This window comes from Urocitellus parryii, chromosome 7 (genome assembly GCF_045843805.1).
Source record: "Urocitellus parryii isolate mUroPar1 chromosome 7, mUroPar1.hap1, whole genome shotgun sequence".
In the NCBI taxonomy this organism is placed as follows: domain Eukaryota; kingdom Metazoa; phylum Chordata; class Mammalia; order Rodentia; family Sciuridae; genus Urocitellus; species Urocitellus parryii.
Genome location: NC_135537.1, coordinates 68708910 through 68728770, shown reverse-complemented (window position 1 = coordinate 68728770; position 19861 = coordinate 68708910). Strand labels below are relative to the sequence as shown.

General features: G+C 37.3%; 1 protein-coding gene across 10 annotated transcripts in view; it reads right to left on the bottom strand.

Moving 5' to 3' along the window:
- Nucleotides 1–14841: 14841 nt before the first annotated feature.
- Sgk3 (serum/glucocorticoid regulated kinase family member 3) overlaps nucleotides 14842–19861 on the bottom strand; it is a 116790-nt gene continuing 111770 nt past the window's right edge. For 9 of the 10 annotated variants that reach the window (XM_077800713.1, XM_077800714.1, XM_026410016.2 and 6 more), the window contains 2 exons: nucleotides 17646–17735; nucleotides 14842–15751 (listed from right to left, as the gene is read on the bottom strand). In XM_077800713.1, the coding sequence (XP_077656839.1) occupies nucleotides 15581–15751; nucleotides 17646–17735 (261 nt within the window). In that variant the 3' untranslated portion in view covers nucleotides 14842–15580. The remainder of the gene's footprint in view (nucleotides 15752–17645; nucleotides 17736–19861) is intronic. The other variant, XM_077800715.1, reaches the window with a different exon arrangement.

Genomic DNA, 19861 nt, shown 5'->3' with positions numbered 1-19861 from the left:
GCTCGTGAGGGACTAACCTTAGTGGAGTTACCTGACTGCCTAGATACCTGGTGGTGGGGGGGTGCATACCCAAGAAAATCGACTCGTGTTCCCACAGAAAAGGACACGTCTGAATGCTATAGTGAATGAGAGTAGTTGGTGGTCAGCAATCTGCAGTGATGGACTCCAACTGAGGTCTTGTTCAAAGGCAGCAGAAGTATCAGTGGGCACCATGGAAGACTATTTCAAATGCAAAAGACCGTGAGGCTCACTTGGCAAAATTCCAGCCAACTCCTTTGTCCCAGAGGCAAGAAAACAGGAAAGTGGGAGTGAACCCAAATGGAAGTTACCAGAAGGATTAAAACCCAGCCAATACTTTCTCAATGTCTGTTTAACACAGATCTTTTCCCATGTGCGCTACCCCAAACCATATAAGCCCCTAAAAAAGCACACAAAAAATGTTTTTTTCTGCTCTCTTTCTCACAGAGCAGGAGTTCTCTTCTTGCTTAAATAAATCCTCCTCTTTTTTTAAGTTGTCAGTGGTCCTTTATTTTATTTATATGTGGTGCAGAGAATCGAATCTAGTACCTATAAGGTCCTTGCTTAGCATCTGGATGACCATCTTAAGTGATGGCTGCCATTTTAAGGAAAAAGTTTTGCATTCCCGCCTAAGGGAGTTTCTGAGAAAGGCTCAGCACTCCATTTTACTAACACAACCCCTAACCTCCTGCTTTAGGACCCTCTGGGCTCTGAGCCTCCCCCAGAAAAGTCCCAGAACTCAGAGCCTGTTTTGCCTCTGTCTCCTATAGAGAGATGATATTTATTTGTCAGCTCTGACAAATAAACTCTCATGTGTATCTCTGCCTGGTCTCCTTCATTCATTTCTCATTTACCAGTTTCTCCTTTCTTGATTTCCCTTCAGTGCCTCACACATACTAGGCAAGCTGTCTACAACAGACCTACAACTTCAGTCCCTGTTCTATTCACTTTTCCATTTTGTTATTGTATGTGGATTTTATTTTTCAAATTTGCAAGACAAGTACCCAGAAGGAAATTGGCAAAGTGGAGGCTCCAGTCTCATCTCAAAACTCGGGTTTCAGTACTATTCATAATAGCCCCAAAGTGGATGCCTAAATGTCCATCAACTGATAAATGGGTAAGTGTGGCATAGCCTCATAATGGGATATTATTTGGATATAAAAAGGAATGAAGTACTAATACAAGCTACAACATGGATGAATCTTGAGAATGCTATGCAAATTTAAGACAAAAAGACTACCTATTGTATAAATCCATTTGTATGAAAAGCATATGTATATAATATGTATGTATGTATATATATATATATATACATATATACATATAATCCTTATGTATATAAGCAAATTTATATACAGAGAAAATAAATTAGCAGTGGCCTAGAGCTTGCAGGGAGGGATGGAGAATGGTAAAATATACATGACATAAAATTTACCATTTTAACCATTAAGTTTGCAGTTCAGTGGCATTAGGTATGTTTACATTGTTATGCAACCATTACCACCACCTGTCTCCAGATCTCTTTATGTTTCCAAACTGAAAGTCTGGACCCATTAATTGCTGTTTTTCCCTCTGCCATCCTGGCATTAATCATTCTATCTCCTTGACTTTGACTACTTCAAGTTACCTCTTTTAAATTGAATCATACAGTTTTCGCCTTTTGTTATATAGGCTTATTTCATTTTGCAAAATGTCTTCATGTTGTAAAATAAGAATTTACTTATTTTGAAAAGCTGAATAATATCCCACTGAATAAAAAAGTTTAACTTTGTCTGTTCAGAGTTTCTTTCCTTTTTTGGTGCTGGGATTAAACCCAGGTCTTATGTGCTGTAAGCATGCACTCTACCCCCCAGTTGCATCTGTAGCCACCAGGGTTTCTTTTTAAAGTGGTGGAAATGTTCTAAAATTGTGAGGACAGTTACACAATTCTGAATACACTCAAAGTCAGTCAATTATATACTTTGTTTTTTGAGATGTACCTATATTGCCAGCTGACTTAGAACTTCTGGGCTCAAGAGGTCCTCTTGAGGGGGCTGGGGTTGTGGCACAGTGGTAAAGTGCTTGCTTGGCACATGTGAGGCACTGGGTTCCATCCTCAGCACCACATGAAAAATAAATAAATAAATGTATTGTGTCCATCTACAAAAAAAAAAAAAAAAATATATATATATATATATATATATATATATATATATAGAGAGAGAGAGAGAGAGAGAGAGAGAGAGAGAGAGATGGACCTTCTTGTTTCAGCCTTCTGAGTAGCTGGCACTACAGTCACACCACCATGCCTATATAATTACACAGTTTAAAAGGGTTAACTATATAATACATTAATTAAATCACAGTAAAACTATTATCAAAACCCCACAGCTGGCTCCTCCACTGTTAATATTACTTGGTGCCGCAAACTGCCCGGCCCCGGGCCGGCTGAGTCCCGTTCCTGCTGCCGAGCACTGCCTGCGGCACCCCTGCTGAGCGATCCCCTGCTGAGCTGTCAGTGCACACGGGCTTGCAATCTTGCAACCCGGTTGGGCACAAAAACACAAGCCAGTCAAACTGAGACAAAGTTTTATTTAGAGAGAGGCCGTGTGCGTCCCCTAACAGGTGGGTCCGCCACGTGTGTGTTCCACCTGAGCCGGGGGGGTTTCCCCTTTCCCCGGAACACCCTCCTACCATCCTTTCCCAACCAATGGGAACTCTCCCATTACAAGAGTGACATGAGTAACCTGAGTCTTGAAATGGGCCCAGCTGAACAGCATGAGTCCAATTACCATATGAATGTGAATTGCTGGCTGGCAGTCAATAAAATCCAAAGGTGCCTGTATCAATATTTTTGCTGTGGCTCCTAACATCTGCCCCCTACTGTTTAAATAAACAACAGGCAAATGTGGCTAGGGACCGTGCCTGTTAGGTATGTCCAATTCACATATGGTTCTTACCCGTCATGGGAAAACTGACCTTATTGCGTCAGTCTCCTGGCTTAGGTTGATACCACTGTAACCGAATCATACCCGTCACTGACTACCGGTCCAGTATATAGCCATACCTGTGTAATAGGCCTATGCACCAGTGGGGGGGTGAGGTTCTTGCCTCACCTCTGTTGGCCCCCAAATTTAACCTTGGTGCCAGTGGGGGGGTGAGGTTCTTGCCTCACCTCTGTTGGCCCCCAAAATCAGACCATCACTAGCAGAAGGGAGAAAGACGCAGAATTGCCACGACACCAAGCCAATTGACGGCTCCTTTGGAAACACTGGTGACACATCGGCTAAGATATTTAGCACTACCAGTTCGCTGTATCAACAAATAGAACACAATGTATACAGGTGATACATAGTCCAGACAAGTTGTGTAAGCAGTTCAAAGTGGAGGAGTCTATCAATATGTCCATTTCCTCCCAAGGTAAATTAAGTCCTTGATTGAGCAGTTCAAATTGGAGGAGTCTATCAATATGTCCATTTCCTCCCAAAGTAAATTAAGTCCTTGATTGAGCAGTCTTATTGAGTTATTTTGATTGATGTATCAATTTATACAGTTTATAGTGATAGCTATCATAAAAGTTGTAGTTTGGTCTTAGTCTTCACCGGCACTGGGATGGAGATGGGAATTATGGCCATGTTGCTAAAGAGACATTATCCTGAACAGAATTATGAAATATAATGAAAAGGAAAGGTGAAAGTAAACAAACATATCTGTTAACCACCTTTAAAAACAAAATTTAATAACAGCTGTTTACCTAAAGTAAATTAAACCATATAAGTCACGTGACTAAAATTTTTTTTTTTTTTGAATACTTGTATCTATATATACATGAGCGCTCCTTATAAATGAAATATGGACATACACACATACAGACATACAACACAAAACAGCATACATAACATAGAACATATAAGACAATAGTAAATAAAGGCCTTGTAGCTATAGCTAGGTGAAATCTCCATTGCAATGTTTAAAAACTTTACAGTTAAAAATAAATAAATAAATAAAACACAGTCAAAAAAAATAAAACTGATCAGAAAAACATTAACCTAGGTTTGTATGAGCTTAAAAAATAAGGTAAAATAAAATAAAATAAAATAGAACTTTATGATGTGGGAAAAATGCAAATAATAAAATAGATATTGAAAAAGGCACCGTGGTAAATCACTGTCGCAGATGCAAGAATAGCCAGGCTGGAACTCTGGATATCAGCTGTTATGGATTTGAGTCAAATCATCTTCTTTTTCTGTAGAAATTGTTTTAGTTAATCTCTCTGGAATCCAAATTGGTTGCTGTTCCTCCTGTGGAAAAACACAGATGGAGCCCCGACTCCAGACTATTACTGGGTCCGGACCTTTCCATTGTCCTGTTAGAATATCTTTCCAAAGTACCTTAGGCTTATGTACATTTTTCGGATACATATGTCTTTCCGCAGCACTAAGTCCTGATGAATCCAAATTTAGAAAGTTTAGAGTAAAAAGGGTTATTTTAAGTTTATCTTTGGGGGATATATACCCCTTACTAATTCCCTCCCTTTGCTTTAATAAGTACATTTTTATAGTTTGATGAGCTCTTTCAACTATGCCTTGTCCCTGTGGGTTGTATGGGATTCCTGTTATATGAGTAATGCCAAATGATGAGCAAAATTGTTTAAAAGACTTGGAGATGTAACCAGGACCGTTATCGGTTTTTAACTGTTTAGGAACACCCACAGTGGCAAAATTTTGTAAGCAATGAGCTATAACATCTTTAGTTTTTTCTCCGGGATGAAGGGAGCCCATCAAAAATCCAGAAGAAGTATCAACTGTAACATGTAAATATTTTAATTTTCCAAATTCTGGCAAGTGTGTGACGTCCATCTGCCAAATATGGTTAGGTATCAGTCCTCTAGGATTGACTCCAAGATTAACTTGTGGCAAAAATGTCACACAATTTTGACATTGTTTTATTATATGTCTGGCTTGTTCTTTAGTTATTTTAAAACGTTTTTGTAAAGTATTAGCATTGACATGGAACCTTTTATGAAAATTTATAGCTTCTTCTATTGTGGAGAAAATATGTATGTCATGTGTAGATTTATCTGCTAGTTCATTACCCAAACTAAGGGCTCCAGGCAATCCTGTATGTGCTCTGATATGTCCTATAAAGAATGGATCCTTTCTATCCCAGATTAGACTTTGTATAGCAGAGAACAAAGAGAAAACAGTAGAGGAAGGAGAAATCCTACCAGCATCTTCAAGAGATACGATAGCATTAACTACATACTGACTATCAGAAAATAAATTAAATGTAGAATCTTTGAACATCATAAAAGCTTGCAATACTGCATTGAGCTCTACCTTTTGAGCTGATTGTTTGGGTACTAAAAATGTAAAAGTTTGATCAGGAGTAACTACTGCTGCTGTACCATTATTTGACCCATCAGTGAATATATTTGGAGCATTTATGATAGGGGTTTTTCTTGTCATTTTTGGAAAAACTACAGGATGCTTAGACCAAAAGGACAACAAAGGATTAGATGGCAAGTGATTATCAAATGCAACACTAGATTTACACATGATTATTGCCCAAGTATTTAACTCATTAGCTAACTCATCAATTTGATCCATAGTATATGGAGTAATAATTTTATTGGGAGAAATCCCAAACACTCCTTTTGCTGCTTTTATTCCTTTGAGTATTAATTGCCCTACAGCCTCAGGATATCTAGTAAGAATAGTATTAGGAGAATAAGATAAATGTATCCATAATAATGGACCTTCTTGCCAAAATACCCCTGTAGGAATATTTTTTGTCGGTAATACAATAAATAATAAAGGCAAACTTATATCAATTCTATCCAAATGCATATTTTCCATATATGTTTCAATGATTTTTAATGCCTTTCTAGCTTCAGGCGTTAACATGCGGGGTGAATTTGGATCTGATGGACCTTTTAAAATATCAAATAAAGGTCCTAATTCTCCTGTTGGTATGCCTAGATAAGGCCTTATCCAATTTATATCTCCCAATAACTTTTGAAAGTCATTAAGTGATTTGAGTTGATCTACTCGTATTTGAATTTTTGGTGGACGGACCATGGTTGAGGATAATAGAACTCCTAAATAATTAATTGGAAGATTTAATTGTACTTTATCTATTGCTATCTCTAGATTATAATTTTTTAATAAGTTTGTAAGCGTGGCATAACATTCTAGCAATGTGTTTTTATCTTTATGTGCCATTAACACATCATCCATATAGTGAAATATCTGTAGTTCAGGGTTTTGAATTCTAAGTGGCTGGATTGCTTTATCAACATAAATTTGGCACAAAGTTGGGCTGTTAGCCATCCCTTGAGGGAGTACTTTCCATTCATATCTCTGATCAGGACCTTCATGATTCAGTGCAGGGATAGTAAATGCAAAATGTGGACTATCCTCGGGGTGAATTGGAATTGAGAAGAAACAATCTTTAATATCTATAGCTAGAACATGCCACGTTTTTGGTAAAGCAGACAGTTGGGGAATCCCTGATTGAGCAGGTCCCATAATAACCATCTCATTATTAATGGCTCTTAAATCTTGTAATAATCTCCATTTACCAGATTTCTTTTTAATAACAAAAATGGGAGTATTATGGGGAGATACGGAAGGTTGTATATGTCCTTCCGCTAATTGCTGTTTGACCAGATCATGGGCTACTTGTATCTTTTCTTTAGTTAGGGGCCACTGAGGAACCCACACTGGTCTTTCTGATTTCCAAGTAATTTTGATTGTCTCAGTGGCCCTTTTTGAAAACCCAATCCATGTTTATCTATCTCTTGATCTACTTGAATTGGTGCTGTTATATCTTGTTCTTGATCTCTTAATCTCTTTTCTTTTCTAAAGCCTTGTTTTGCCCTAGTAGTGGGCGCGTTAGGATTGACGTTATTTGTTAATGTCAATCCTAATTGATCTAGGACGTCTCGTCCCCATAAATTTATGGGGAGATGGTCCAATACATAGGGCTGTATAGTTCCTTCACATCCTTCAGGATCCCTCCAATCTAATACCATTGCACTTCTATGGGGATTAGTTGCCACTCCTAGGCCTCTAAGCGTTTGGGTCGCTTGCTGTAATGGCCAATGCTTAGGCCATTCCTGGCGAGATATGATGCTGAGGTCAGCGCCTGTGTCCAGCAGTCCATTAAAATCATGCCCTTGAATATTTAATTTTAGCATAGGGCGAGAATCTAAATTTAAAGATAGCATAGCCCAATCTACACCTGTGGAGCCTAATCCCTTGGAACCTCTTTCTACATTACAACTGGAAAATTTATCATGTAGGCTTGGTATTATTAATAACTGTGCTATTCTATCTCCTGATGAAATTACTGATATACCTCTTGGAGAACTAGCTATGATTTTTATTTCACCCTCATAATCGGGATCAATTACCCCAGGACTTATCATAAGTCCTTTAAGTGTAGAAGAACTGCGTCCTAATAATAAGCCTACTGTTCCCTGGGGAAGAGGTCCTTTTACTCCTGTGGGAATGATTTGAACTCCCATCTCTGGAGTTAATACTGCTCTGGCAGAGGCACAGATGTCCAACCCTGCGCTCCCTCTAGTCTGTCTGATGAGGGATCTGATGGATAATGCGTCCTGGGCACCACCTTGATGGTACTGCTGGGTTCCTCCATTGCCCCGTATATTTGTGGTTTTGGGCCCCGGGGCATTGGGCCCTCCAATTCGTTTTTTGACAACGGGGCCTGATGCCTTTCTCCACGATATCGTGGGTAGACACTTGGTCTTTGTCCATTTTTTGATAACGGAATACCCTCTATGGTGGTTTGAGAATGGCATTCATTAGCCCAATGTCTCCCTCTATGGCATCGTGGGCAAATACCCGGGATTCTACTCTTTTGATACCTAGCTTTGTTAAACCCTCCTCCTATGGGGCAATTTCTTTTAAAATGCCCTTCTTGATTGCAATTATAGCATGTTTTTGGCTTGGTACTTAAAGCCTGTTTTACTTCAGCTGCCATGACTTGTCCTTGTTCATTAATGTCTCTACATAATTTAATATATGTGTTTAAATCTTCCTGTTTCCACGGTCTAATGACCTCTTTGCAGCAACGATTTGCTTGATCGTAAGCCAGCTGTTTTATAAATGGCATTGCCTGTTCTGTATTTTCAAATGTCTCAGAGGCTGCTTCAATAAGTCTAGCTACAAAGTCAGCGTAGGGCTCATTAACTCCTTGTATTATCTTAGATAGCTGACCTTGAAAATCCCCTTGTCCCTTTAAAGTTTTCCATGCCTTAATTGCATTTATAGCGACTTGAGCGTATACGCCAGGATCATATCTGAGCTGTTGCATCTGTTCTTGAAACTCTTCTTTTCCCAGTAACATTTTCAGGCCTCGTTCAGGGTAACCTGCTTCTGCATTTTGCCTAGCTGTCTCCTTGCAAAATTCCTCATTGGCAATTTTCCATAATAAATACTGTCCTCTACTTAGCACAGAATTACACACGTTAGCCCAATCTGCTGGTGTTAAGTTCCAGCCGGTAATAGATTCGACCATACTGACTGTGAAGGGAGCGGCCGGGCCGTAGGCTGCTACAGCTTCCTTTAATTGTTTTATTATTTTGAAATCTAAGGCACGGTAAACTCGTTCTTTTTCTTCTCCCTGCTCAATTACAGGGCATGCTAGTTTTTGGGGTCCCGCCTCAGGATTCCGTTCATCATCTATGGAGGCAGGTAAAGCTGTTGGTTGAACTATGCCCTCTGGTGGTGGAACGGAGTTAGTAGCAGCCTCCCTATCTGACGACCGTTTTTTCCCTGAGCTTGCCTTGTTCAAATTTTCTTCTATCTGACTAGCTTGAGAGACCTTTTGTTTTGCTTGACCTAATATGTTTTCTGCCATGGCTTGGACCTCTAACAATTTACTTAACAGTTTTTCGGTTTGTTTTTTACTAGATTCTAATCTACTATAAAGGTAACGTAACCCAATAAGATAGGATAGAAGAAAGCCAAAACAAAATGAAACAGAAACGGAGAGGAGGAAAATGATTATGTCAATTTTCTCTCTCTCAGGGCCGAATAACTTCAAACCTTGAGTCAGCCATTTATCCCAACTCGTCTGGAAAAATTGTAAGGCTAGAGAGCCTGAAATAAGAGCAGAATAAATCAAAACAGAAATACCCATTCTGTCGCCTTTCCTTAGGGGCGAGTGATATTACTCACCTTTAAGTTTTGGGCGTTCCCAGTACAGGGCCACCAAAATGCCGCAAACTGCCCGGCCCCGGGCCGGCTGAGTCCCGTTCCTGCTGCCGAGCACTGCCTGCGGCACCCCTGCTGAGCGATCCCCTGCTGAGCTGTCAGTGCACACGGGCTTGCAATCTTGCAACCCGGTTGGGCACAAAAACACAAGCCAGTCAAACTGAGACAAAGTTTTATTTAGAGAGAGGCCGTGTGCGTCCCCTAACAGGTGGGTCCGCCACGTGTGTGTTCCACCTGAGCCGGGGGGGTTTCCCCTTTCCCCGGAACACCCTCCTACCATCCTTTCCCAACCAATGGGAACTCTCCCATTACAAGAGTGACATGAGTAACCTGAGTCTTGAAATGGGCCCAGCTGAACAGCATGAGTCCAATTACCATATGAATGTGAATTGCTGGCTGGCAGTCAATAAAATCCAAAGGTGCCTGTATCAATATTTTTGCTGTGGCTCCTAACAACTTGGTACAATTAACCCTTCTCCATTGCACTGGGGGACAGTACTCAAAGAACAGAGGATTGTATCACTTTCCATGGGAAGCAATTGAGATCATCCTGTTGCTGAAAGATCGGTCCTTGTCCCCAATGTCAATCCAATAACTAGGACACGGTTTTTGAGAAAAAGGAAAAAGAAGGTTTATTGCTTTGCTAGCAAAGGAGAAACACAGGGGACTGCTATCCCAAAGGTTGTGGTTCTGCCCATCAGCAGAAACAGGGGGCTTTTAAAGAGGGATTCAAGGCTACATTCCATGTGTTCTCTGATGGAGTTGTAATTCACTTGTTAATCTGGGAAGAAGTAATTTCTGAGATCTTGGGGTACCATCCCCAAAATCCGGATTTCTTCTTTCCTATGGTGCTTGAGTTCTCAAGTACAGATAACTCTGTCTAGAATGAAGAAGAAAGGTAATCCTCTTTCCTCTGAGATTAGGGAGTGGGAGATAAGGGAGGAGCAGGGAGAGAGGAAGAGAAAGAAACACGCCAATTTTAAAAATAAATTGCAGTGGTTGAGTAGCAAGGGCTATATTCAAAGCATAAAGTGGACCTCTGTTAAAATCCCTCTCCATGTATAAAAAATTTATTTTTATGGAGGAATGTAATCTATTTTAGTGGTGAGGTGAACACTTTTTTTTTTTTTTAAAGTAGAAATCAATTAGAAACAGCAGAGTGGCTGTATATATTGTACTACAATTCTGCTCCTCCACGGTTATGAGTACCACCTAAGATGGAAATAGATTATAGTCTGATGATGGGCCTTTTTTTTTTTTTTTTTGGCATTGGGGATTGAGCTCAGGGTAGCTTAACCACTAAGTAACAACTGCAACACTTTTTATTTTTTATTCTGAGATAGGGTCTTGCTGAGTTGCTTAGGACCTCACTAAGTTGCTGAGACTAGCCCTGAATCTGAGATCCTTGGGCCTCAACCTCCCACGTTGCTAGAATTTCAGGCATATGCCACCACTGCCAGGCTATAGGCTTTGTATTTTAAAGATGACTCAATGTCCAAGAAGGTATTCATATATTTTTTTAAAGTTTTGACTGATTACTTAGCCATTATAAATCATTCATATGCCAAACTAATAAAGGAGTTTTATATCAAACAATCCACTAGTCTAATAGATTTTATGTACTTAATACATTTAAAATGTTTTAGATAATATCACACTGGATATATATTTAAAAACTTTTGCAAAGAACAGAATTTCCTTTTTAAGGATGAGTAGTATTCCTTATGTGGTACACATATCACATTTTCTTTATGAATTTATCTGTTGCACTTAGGTTGATCACCTAACTTGGTTATCATGAGTAGTAGCCACAATGAACATGAAAGTGTTGCTATCTCTTCAGATTTAAAATGGGGTGGGGGTTAATTCTTTTTTAGTGCAAGTGCATGGCAATGAAGACTATAATGACTATTTCTCATACAGTGTGTTGCCTCTGCTTCTCAGCATAGAAGATGTAGCTGTTTTATCCACTATTGCTTCACACCACCAGTGTGAATGAAACTCTGAAAGGAAAATAACATTTTAACTTTCTTTCAAAAATAAAGGTCCATCAATAACTAATAAAAATTTTACAAATCGTACCTGCTAGACTTTTTCCTTTGTACTTATTGGAATAATTGTCTCTAATTTAAAAAATAAAGTAGATAAATGTTGGTGTTCAGCATCAATATATCATTAATAAAGTAAGCTTTTTTTTTTCTTTGCAGTGCTGGGGACTGAACCCAAGGCCTCAGGCATGCTAGGCAAGTGCTCTACCACTGAACTACACCAGCACATCTAAGCTTGTAACTTTTGCATTATGATTTACTATCATTGAGTCATTAGAGGAAAAAAATTAACAAGAAAAATGCCATATTAACTATTCAGAAAGACTGAAAAAAAAATCAATGGAGATAAAATTTTAGCATTTGAGTAGGTTGATTTTTCTGTATATATGCCTTCTGGAGTCCATGTGTTGACCATTAAAAAATAACATTTAAAAATTGACAATTCACTGTAGACTTTGCAAAAATTTAACTAGAATTGAAGTGGAAACCTCTGCTCCCTAATAAAGTAAGTTGCTTAAAATATTTTAGGGGGAAGAAAAGATGAACCCATGAAATACACTTCTGCAAAAGAAAAATTACAACAGAAATTTACAAGTTATATTTGAGTGCAGGATTTGTAAAACCACCCAATGTCCTGGTTCTTCCAGTAAGCAGGATTTGAAGTGTGATATGACTATTTTAACTTATTCCCTTAATATTCATATGGTAACCCATTTTTCCTGTGCAATATGTAAAAACAAATTACTTTTCATTTGTAGGACCCTTTGCTACTTTATTTCTATGAAACACTCAATAACTCTATTGGCTTTTTGTATGGTATTGCTTTAAATTTTTCTCCATTGTCTCAATTTTGGGTAAGTCATTTTAAATTAGTTTTAAAAGCTAAATACTTTTTCTGATTTCATTATCTCTGTAAAAATGGGTGTAATATAAATAATGAATTGAGAAATATTTTTGTGTAGGGGTCTTTTTAGCTGAGGAAAATGTTTACAAGATCACAAATGGATGCTTACCCAGTATTTGCAAAACACCAAAAATGCTACATAAATTAGATAGGCCTACAACTGTAATGCTATCAGGGGAAGTTAAGAATTTGACTCAGTATTAGTTGAGTAAAAAAGAAAAGGCTGAGCATGGTGGCACATGCCTATAATCCTAGTGACTCAGAAGTCTTGAGGCAGATGTGCCAAGTTTGAGGTCAGTCTCAGCAACTCTGCCACACCCTCAACTTTCTCAAAATGAAATATAAAAAGGACTGGGGATATAGCTCAGTGGTAAAAGTGGCCCTGGGGCTGGGTGAGGTGGTGCACATCTATAATCTCAGTGGCTCTGGAGGTTGGGGTTGCAAGTTCAAAGCCAGACTCGGCAAAAGCAAGGCACTAAGCAACTCAGTAAGACTGTCTCTAAATAAAATACAAAATAGGGCTGGGGATGTGGCTCAGTGGTTGAGTGCCCCTGAGTTCAATCCCTGGTACCCAACCCTGCAAAAAAAAAAAAGTGCCCCTGGGTTCAATCCTCAATACCAAACAACAAAAAAGTGGTAGAAAACTGCAATATTTTTATGCATTTTTTTAAAAACTTATCTTTTAGTTGTGAATGGACCTTTTTATTTTTATGTGGTGCTGTGGATCGAACCCAGAGCCTCACACATGCTAGGCATGCACTCTACCACTGTGCTACAACCCCAGCCCGATATATGATTTTAATAAAGCTACATAGTATTCTCCATCCTGACCGTTAATCTCCTTTACACACAAAACTTGGCATATCATTCAAAGTACTCAAACCACTTGAAACTCATTTATGTACACTTGATGTTTTCATATTTATATGCTCTGAATGTTTGTGTCCCCACAAAATTCATGTTATTATCAAATCCCCAATGTGATAGCATTCAGAGATGAAGTTTTGGGGAGATGAGTGGAGTTAGTGCCCTTAAGAGAACCCAGAGAGCTAGTTGATCCCTTCCCCTCCACAAGGAAATAGTGAAAAAGCTCCATGTATTAAGAATGGGCCCCCACTAGACAATAAACCTTTACTTGGGAATGGAAACCAGTAAAAGAAAAATCTGTGAAGGCAAGAGGCAGAAAATTCCACTGCAAAAACAAAACTAACTTCCAAATTACATGAATGAGCAATAAAAAGTTTTCATTTAGATCTTTGAGTTTAGTAATTACCATGAAATAAACTATTCAAAGGGCATGTATTTTACTAAGAGACTTATGCTGTGAGAGAAAAAGATAAACTTAGAAAATCTGTTAATCTGCCCAAATATTTTGTTAAAAATTTATTTTCCCTTTCCACATATTTGTTAAGACTATTGTAACCATTTCCAATTTTAATTTCAAATAATGACAGGCATTAACCTTTTTGCTAATTTTATTTTACTATGTCAATTTGTATTTCTCGTGATCTGAGAAACATCAAAATTCTATTTTAAATTTGTTCCTAAAAATTTACAATATTGCACTTGAAATTTTGGCAATTTAATTAAAGATCACCTGAATTTTAAAACCCACATAGGAAACTACAGTTTTCGTTTTGGTTTATCACAAAGAGCTTTGTGTAAAAGCAGAACTCACAGTAGTGCCAAACAAACCAAATATTTACAGTGTAGATATTAAAATTTAACCTCTAAAGGAAAATTCAGTGTATTGAATGTAATTATTATTAACTGAACAAGAGCATACTCCTCTTCACTGTTCTGTTGAATTATGAGCCAAAAGGTATTGGTGAGAAATGCTTTTGTGATTTCTTTCTGAAGAGAAGAGACATCTAAATTGGGTCACTAACCTCTCACGATACTGCTTCCTACAGGACTTGAAAATCTACCACTCTAAGAACCAGAATTCCAAGTTAAGCATTCTTTTTTCTTTTTTCTATAGCCATTCTCTTTTACCATTACAAATGCACAAATTACTAGTATGTTATGATTTTAAAGTCAGTTTCATTTTTTGGGGGGAGTACCGGGGATTGAACTCGGAGACAATCACTGAGCCACACCCCCAGCTCTATTTATTTAGAGACAGTGTCTCACTGAGTTGCTTAGTGCTTTGCTTTTGCTCAGGCTGGCTTTGAATTCACGGTCCTCCTGCCTCGGTCACCCAAGCCACCAGGATTATAGGCATGTGCCACCATGCCGAGCTCCTTACTTTTTCTAAGATACATATAGAAATTGAAGAATTTGGGGTGTAGCTCAGTGGTACAGCAGTGTTTAGGAGGCACAAGGCCCTGGGTTTGATCTCCAGAACCACTAAAGAAAATTTTAAAAAAGATATTTATGCACCTGCCTAAACTATTTTTAACTTTTGTTACAGTGTAATAAAACTATATACATTTACATTTCCCAATCAGGTAAATATTCTATAGAGCTACATATTTCTTTTTATGTAACCAACTAGGAAGATAGTTTGAAATAGCTATTTGTAAAAGCAAAAATACCAAGATTTAAACTTACTTAATAGCATATTAAACATTCAAAAGACCCAAAGGAACATAAATAGAATATATTTGTAATATAAATACATGACATATGGTTGCTTTTTGGCACCACCTAAAAATAAATTCTGGCAGTACTTTATTACCCTCCAAATCTTTGGGAATCCTTACAATTTTAAACCATTTTTAATTTCCCTGTAGAGAAAAAATAATTCACAAATTTGAACTGGTATTTCAAAAGCAAATGATTTCATTTTTTACTACTTCGTTACTTATTTTATTATCAGCAAAATGAACAGTTATTAACAGTGTTAACTAGCAGCCAATATGTTAATTATGCTTTTACATTTTTACCCTTCCAGGACCCGATTATTTCAAACAGTGATTTATCGTGGAAAGATACGGTTTCTTCTTAAACAACCATGTACCAATTGCATAGTTCTGATTTGATAACAAAAGTCGTAGTAGAATTACAAAGGTATTAATATAAGTTAACTGAACTGAAATAGACTGCTACAAAACAGTCTATCTTGGGTGTTAGTGTAAACTTAAGAGGGAAAAAGAACAGTCAATAGCAAAAAAGTTTTCTTCAAAAATAGGTTAATGCTAAGAATAACAGTTTTTAAATTTTCTGTTTAAAAATAAGCTTAATAAACAATACAAATTTAATCCAAAACAGCTCTTTGAAATGCCCTATTTTCTTGCATACAGCAGAAAATACATTTTTCATAGTTTTTAACATTACATGTAAAAATGAGGCACTGTTATACATATTTGAATATATTCACAAAAATAGGAGTCTCAGTCCCATCCGAAGTCTTATATTTGCATGACAGTTTCTGAATAGCAAATTGTTCACAAAAATAAGTCTTCTGAAGGAGGTGCATATGAAAAACCAACAAATGCATCATCAGCCTCCAGTACACTGGCATTCACTATAGAATAGTCAGAAGATACACACACAGAATATGGAACAGTTTCCTCTGTAAACACTGTATCAAAGTTCCTGATATCATCTGGTCCAGCCTAAAACATCAAAAGAACGATATTAGTCACCTTGGCTTTTCTTTCATTCACCCTTCATTAAAATGTTTTTATGATTTTATTTTTTTCCTAACAAGTTTAGATGTTTTCCTACTTCAAATTTCTACTTTTTCTTTTTGTACTTTTATTGAGGTAAGGCTATCTGCACTAACAGTTAAGGTTCTTGTTGTTGGGTGGGGAGGGGAAAGAGAAAGTTGAGAAAGGCTCACAGAATAGAGGCCCCCTTACCTCTGCTAATGTGAATCTGAGACCCTATAACTGATCCCCCTTCTCTCTACCTACCACCAGCCCTATATTCAGAAACAAAGCTCAGGTGGGATTTCAGGATAGCATTCTGCATTTGAGCTTCCAGGAATGCCTGTCCATCTACTTTCTCATCTCTGGATAAATAGAGCCTTTTGATGGAGGAATGAAGGGGCTGCAAGTAAAACTATGAAAGGTCACTCTTGTGCTACAGAGGTCATGAAGCCTTTGATAGGGCTTTCTTAGCTGTGGACACCCAAGTGGACCAGGTTCATGGGGAATAGAGTACAGCCACTGCTTAGGTTCACAGGCAGTAGTTTTATTCTTCCTTTATGTGTCTGATGCAAGCTAATGGACTTTGAATATATTTACAGATAAAAACTGAGATACAAATCCAGGTGATTAATTTTTTTTCTGCTTTACTGGAAGGGAATCACTGAAATGTCCAAGTCATTAAGTTTATAATCTCAGAAGAGATTATAAACTAAAAATATTAATTAGCCTGGTATGTCTACAAATTGAGCTGAGACCAGGGAAACCTGGAATGCTTGATCCTTCCATATAAGAAAATCCTTTACAGGAGACAAAGAATTCTAAAAATTATAGCATTAAAGAATTTTAGCGTAAAAGAAATACAATTTTTAAAAATTTCCCCCTCAAAAAATTCTGAAGCATGGGTTTCTGAATTCTGACTGTGAAATTTGTTAACTGTAATTCTTTATATAAATTATGTTATCTCTTAAGCTAGTTTTCTCTTCTGTAAAGAAGACGCAGGTTGAGCATCCCTAACATAAAAATCCCAAATCTGAAATGCATCAAAATCAATATGATGCCACCAGTGGAATTGTTCATCTGACCCTCATGTTATGGATTGCAATCAAAACCCAGGTACACCAAAATATTACATAAAATCACCTTCAGGCTATATGCATAAAATGTATATGAAACATAAATGAATTCAGTGTTTAGATTTGAGTTCCATCATCTCTAAGATATCTCAAAAATCTGAATCCTGCCCGAGCTTCCCAAGGTGCTAGGATTATAGGCATGCACTATCAAACCTGGTATGTATTAACAAATCTTTGATACAGCTTTTTGCATAAAGACATTCCCTTTAGGAAAAATGTTTCCATCAGTAGATTTAATAAGTCTAGCTAACATGAACATTTTTATAATACTATCTTACTGTTTTCCAAAAAGGATATAACAGTTTACACTGACATAAAAAATGTCTGCTTGTATCTGGTTTTATATTAATCTAAGGAAAAAAACTATCCTTAGTGTTACTTAAAAATGTTTATTGATTTAGTAAGTATAAAAATGATATGTAACAAGTTACTTTAATTTGCTTTTTTTCTTTTAACTTAATTCATTTCTTTCTCTCTCATGCTCAAAAAAAAAAAAAAACAACACTTCACAACTGTGCTGGAAGATATTTTCATTAACCTAATGTAACTACAAACTTATGAAAGTTATTAGTTGTAGTAAATAACCCTGTGTGACATATTTCACAAATATTTAAATACTGACTTTATTTCATTCAGGTTAGATTTTGAGATCTATTTCCAAAATTATAGTAACATAGTTCTATGTTTCCCTACTTTAGAAGAAAAAGATTTGGGTATATACTCACCACATTAGGATTAAATGGTGGTGGAATTTTCTTTTGTACAAGGTCAGTCCAGCTAAGTGATTCAAAAAAAGGATGATTCTGAATTTCAAGCTAGAATATTAAGAAAAAAGAATTTTTACTAATGATGAAGAATATATTAAGTACTCACTGAAGAATTTTATGAGGCCAAATCATTGATTTTGCTCCCCAATAATTTTTTTAGGCAAATGTTTATATTATTCATGTGGCAAAATGGTGGTAGACTTGTGAAAGACAGTTACTTTAAATGACCTACTTAAACTTATGTCCCTTCACAACAGTTTTCTCACAGGTAAAATTGGGTTAATATTTCTGATCTAAATACTTCACAGGTTGTTTTAAAGATGAACACAAAAATATAGAAATAAAAGTGCTATGAAAATAAGAAGGCACCAAAGAATTACTACCTGAACAGAGGATATAAATAAGTTGAGCCAATAGTTCTATACAGTGGAGTGAAAGTAAAGTTAAAGTGATGAACTCTACTACCAAAAAAAAAAAAAAATGTACTCTGGGTTGGTACTATCAAAAGTTGGCACAGTACTGATTCTAGATTTTTTTTCTCTCCCCTGCAAGGTGCCATGGGATTGTATAAACTAGGATCCAATGTGGTTTGGTGCGTTAAAAAAGATTTCTTAAAGTGATGTCTGACCAGTGATCTTAAAGATAAATATGACAAAATAAAAGAACAATGTTCCAGGCAGAATAGGAAGGTTCTATGGTGAAAAGAGTTTAGTTTGGTCAAGAAAAATGAGACTCAGTATCACAAGGACAGAAGGGACTGTCACATCAGGTGAAGCTCAAGAGCTGAACGGTCCATGCTGAGTCTATGTTAAGAATTTCAGATTATTCCAGGGTTATGGGAATCCATCAAGGAGTATTAGGTACAGGGATGTCAACTATTGTTGCTGTTGTTGTTTGGCTGGTTTTCCCTGGCTATTAAGGGGAAATGAATTGGAGAGTCAAGTCATAAAGAAGTGTCTGGTTATTGGAAAGGTTTAGGTGGCAAATGCAATAGAACCTGTTGTTAAATATGAAATTTATGAAGAGAGAAAAGTCAAGAAGGCCTTTCAGATTTCTTAACAGAATAACCAGATGGACAATGATATCATTTAATATGAAAGAAGAGAACAAGAGGATGAGAGCAGGATTTCAATTTTCATATACACATACATATAGGTAGGTAGGTAGATTATTTTTGGTAGTACTAGGGATTGAATTCAGGGCCTTGCCCACAATGAGTAAGAGTTCTATCATGATCTGCTTCCCCAGTGCTTTCAATTTTGAACATGCTGTCACTGAGGTATTTGAAGGAAACCCAGCTGTGGGAGAAGTGGGCAGATACTATAGTTTAGAATTTAAAAGAGGTCTCAAGATATAAATGTAAGAGATAAAGTCATACAGATAGCTAAAGCCACAGGACCAAAATAAAATGGTCCAGAAAAAGAGCACAGAAGAAAAAGAGGGTTTAGGATAACCACAAGGCACTGCCACATCTAATAGGCTGAAGAAGAGGGAATCACACAGAAGAGTAAGGCAGAGGGCCCAGAATGAGATGAGTGTGTTCTAGAAGGAGCCCAGGGAACTGGGGAATGTTAAGCAAGCTAAGGAATAGACATATCCTATTCTGGTAGCTATTTTCTGGTAGGCTAAGAAATATGAAAAATCAGGAAATGGGAGCCTAAATATAGAAAACTTTCAACAAGTCTGGCAATGAAGGGAAGAAGATGAATAGTAGTACCTCACATAACAGTAGGATTGAAGGTTTTTTCCTTCTAAAAAGCAGACTCAGTTAGGCGTAGTGGCACACGCCAGTAATCCCAGCAGCTCAGGAAGCTGAGGCAGGAGGATCACGAGTTCAAAACTGGCCTCAGCAAAAGTAAGGAGTCAAGCAACTCAGTGAGGCCCTGTCTCTAAATAAAATATAAAATAGGATTGGGGATGTGGCTCAGTGGTTGAGTGCTCCTGAGTTCAATCCCTAGTACCAAAAAAAAAAAAAAAAAAAAAGCAGATTTGATAATATTTCAATTATCAATAGGAAAGAAACAGAACAAGAGGGATGTTATGGTTTGGATATGAGATGTCTCCCAAAAGCTCATGTATGACAACGCAAGAATATTTAGAGGTGAAATGATTTGGGTTATGAGAGCCTTAACCAAATTAGCAAATTAATCATGTGACAGGGATAACTGAGAGGT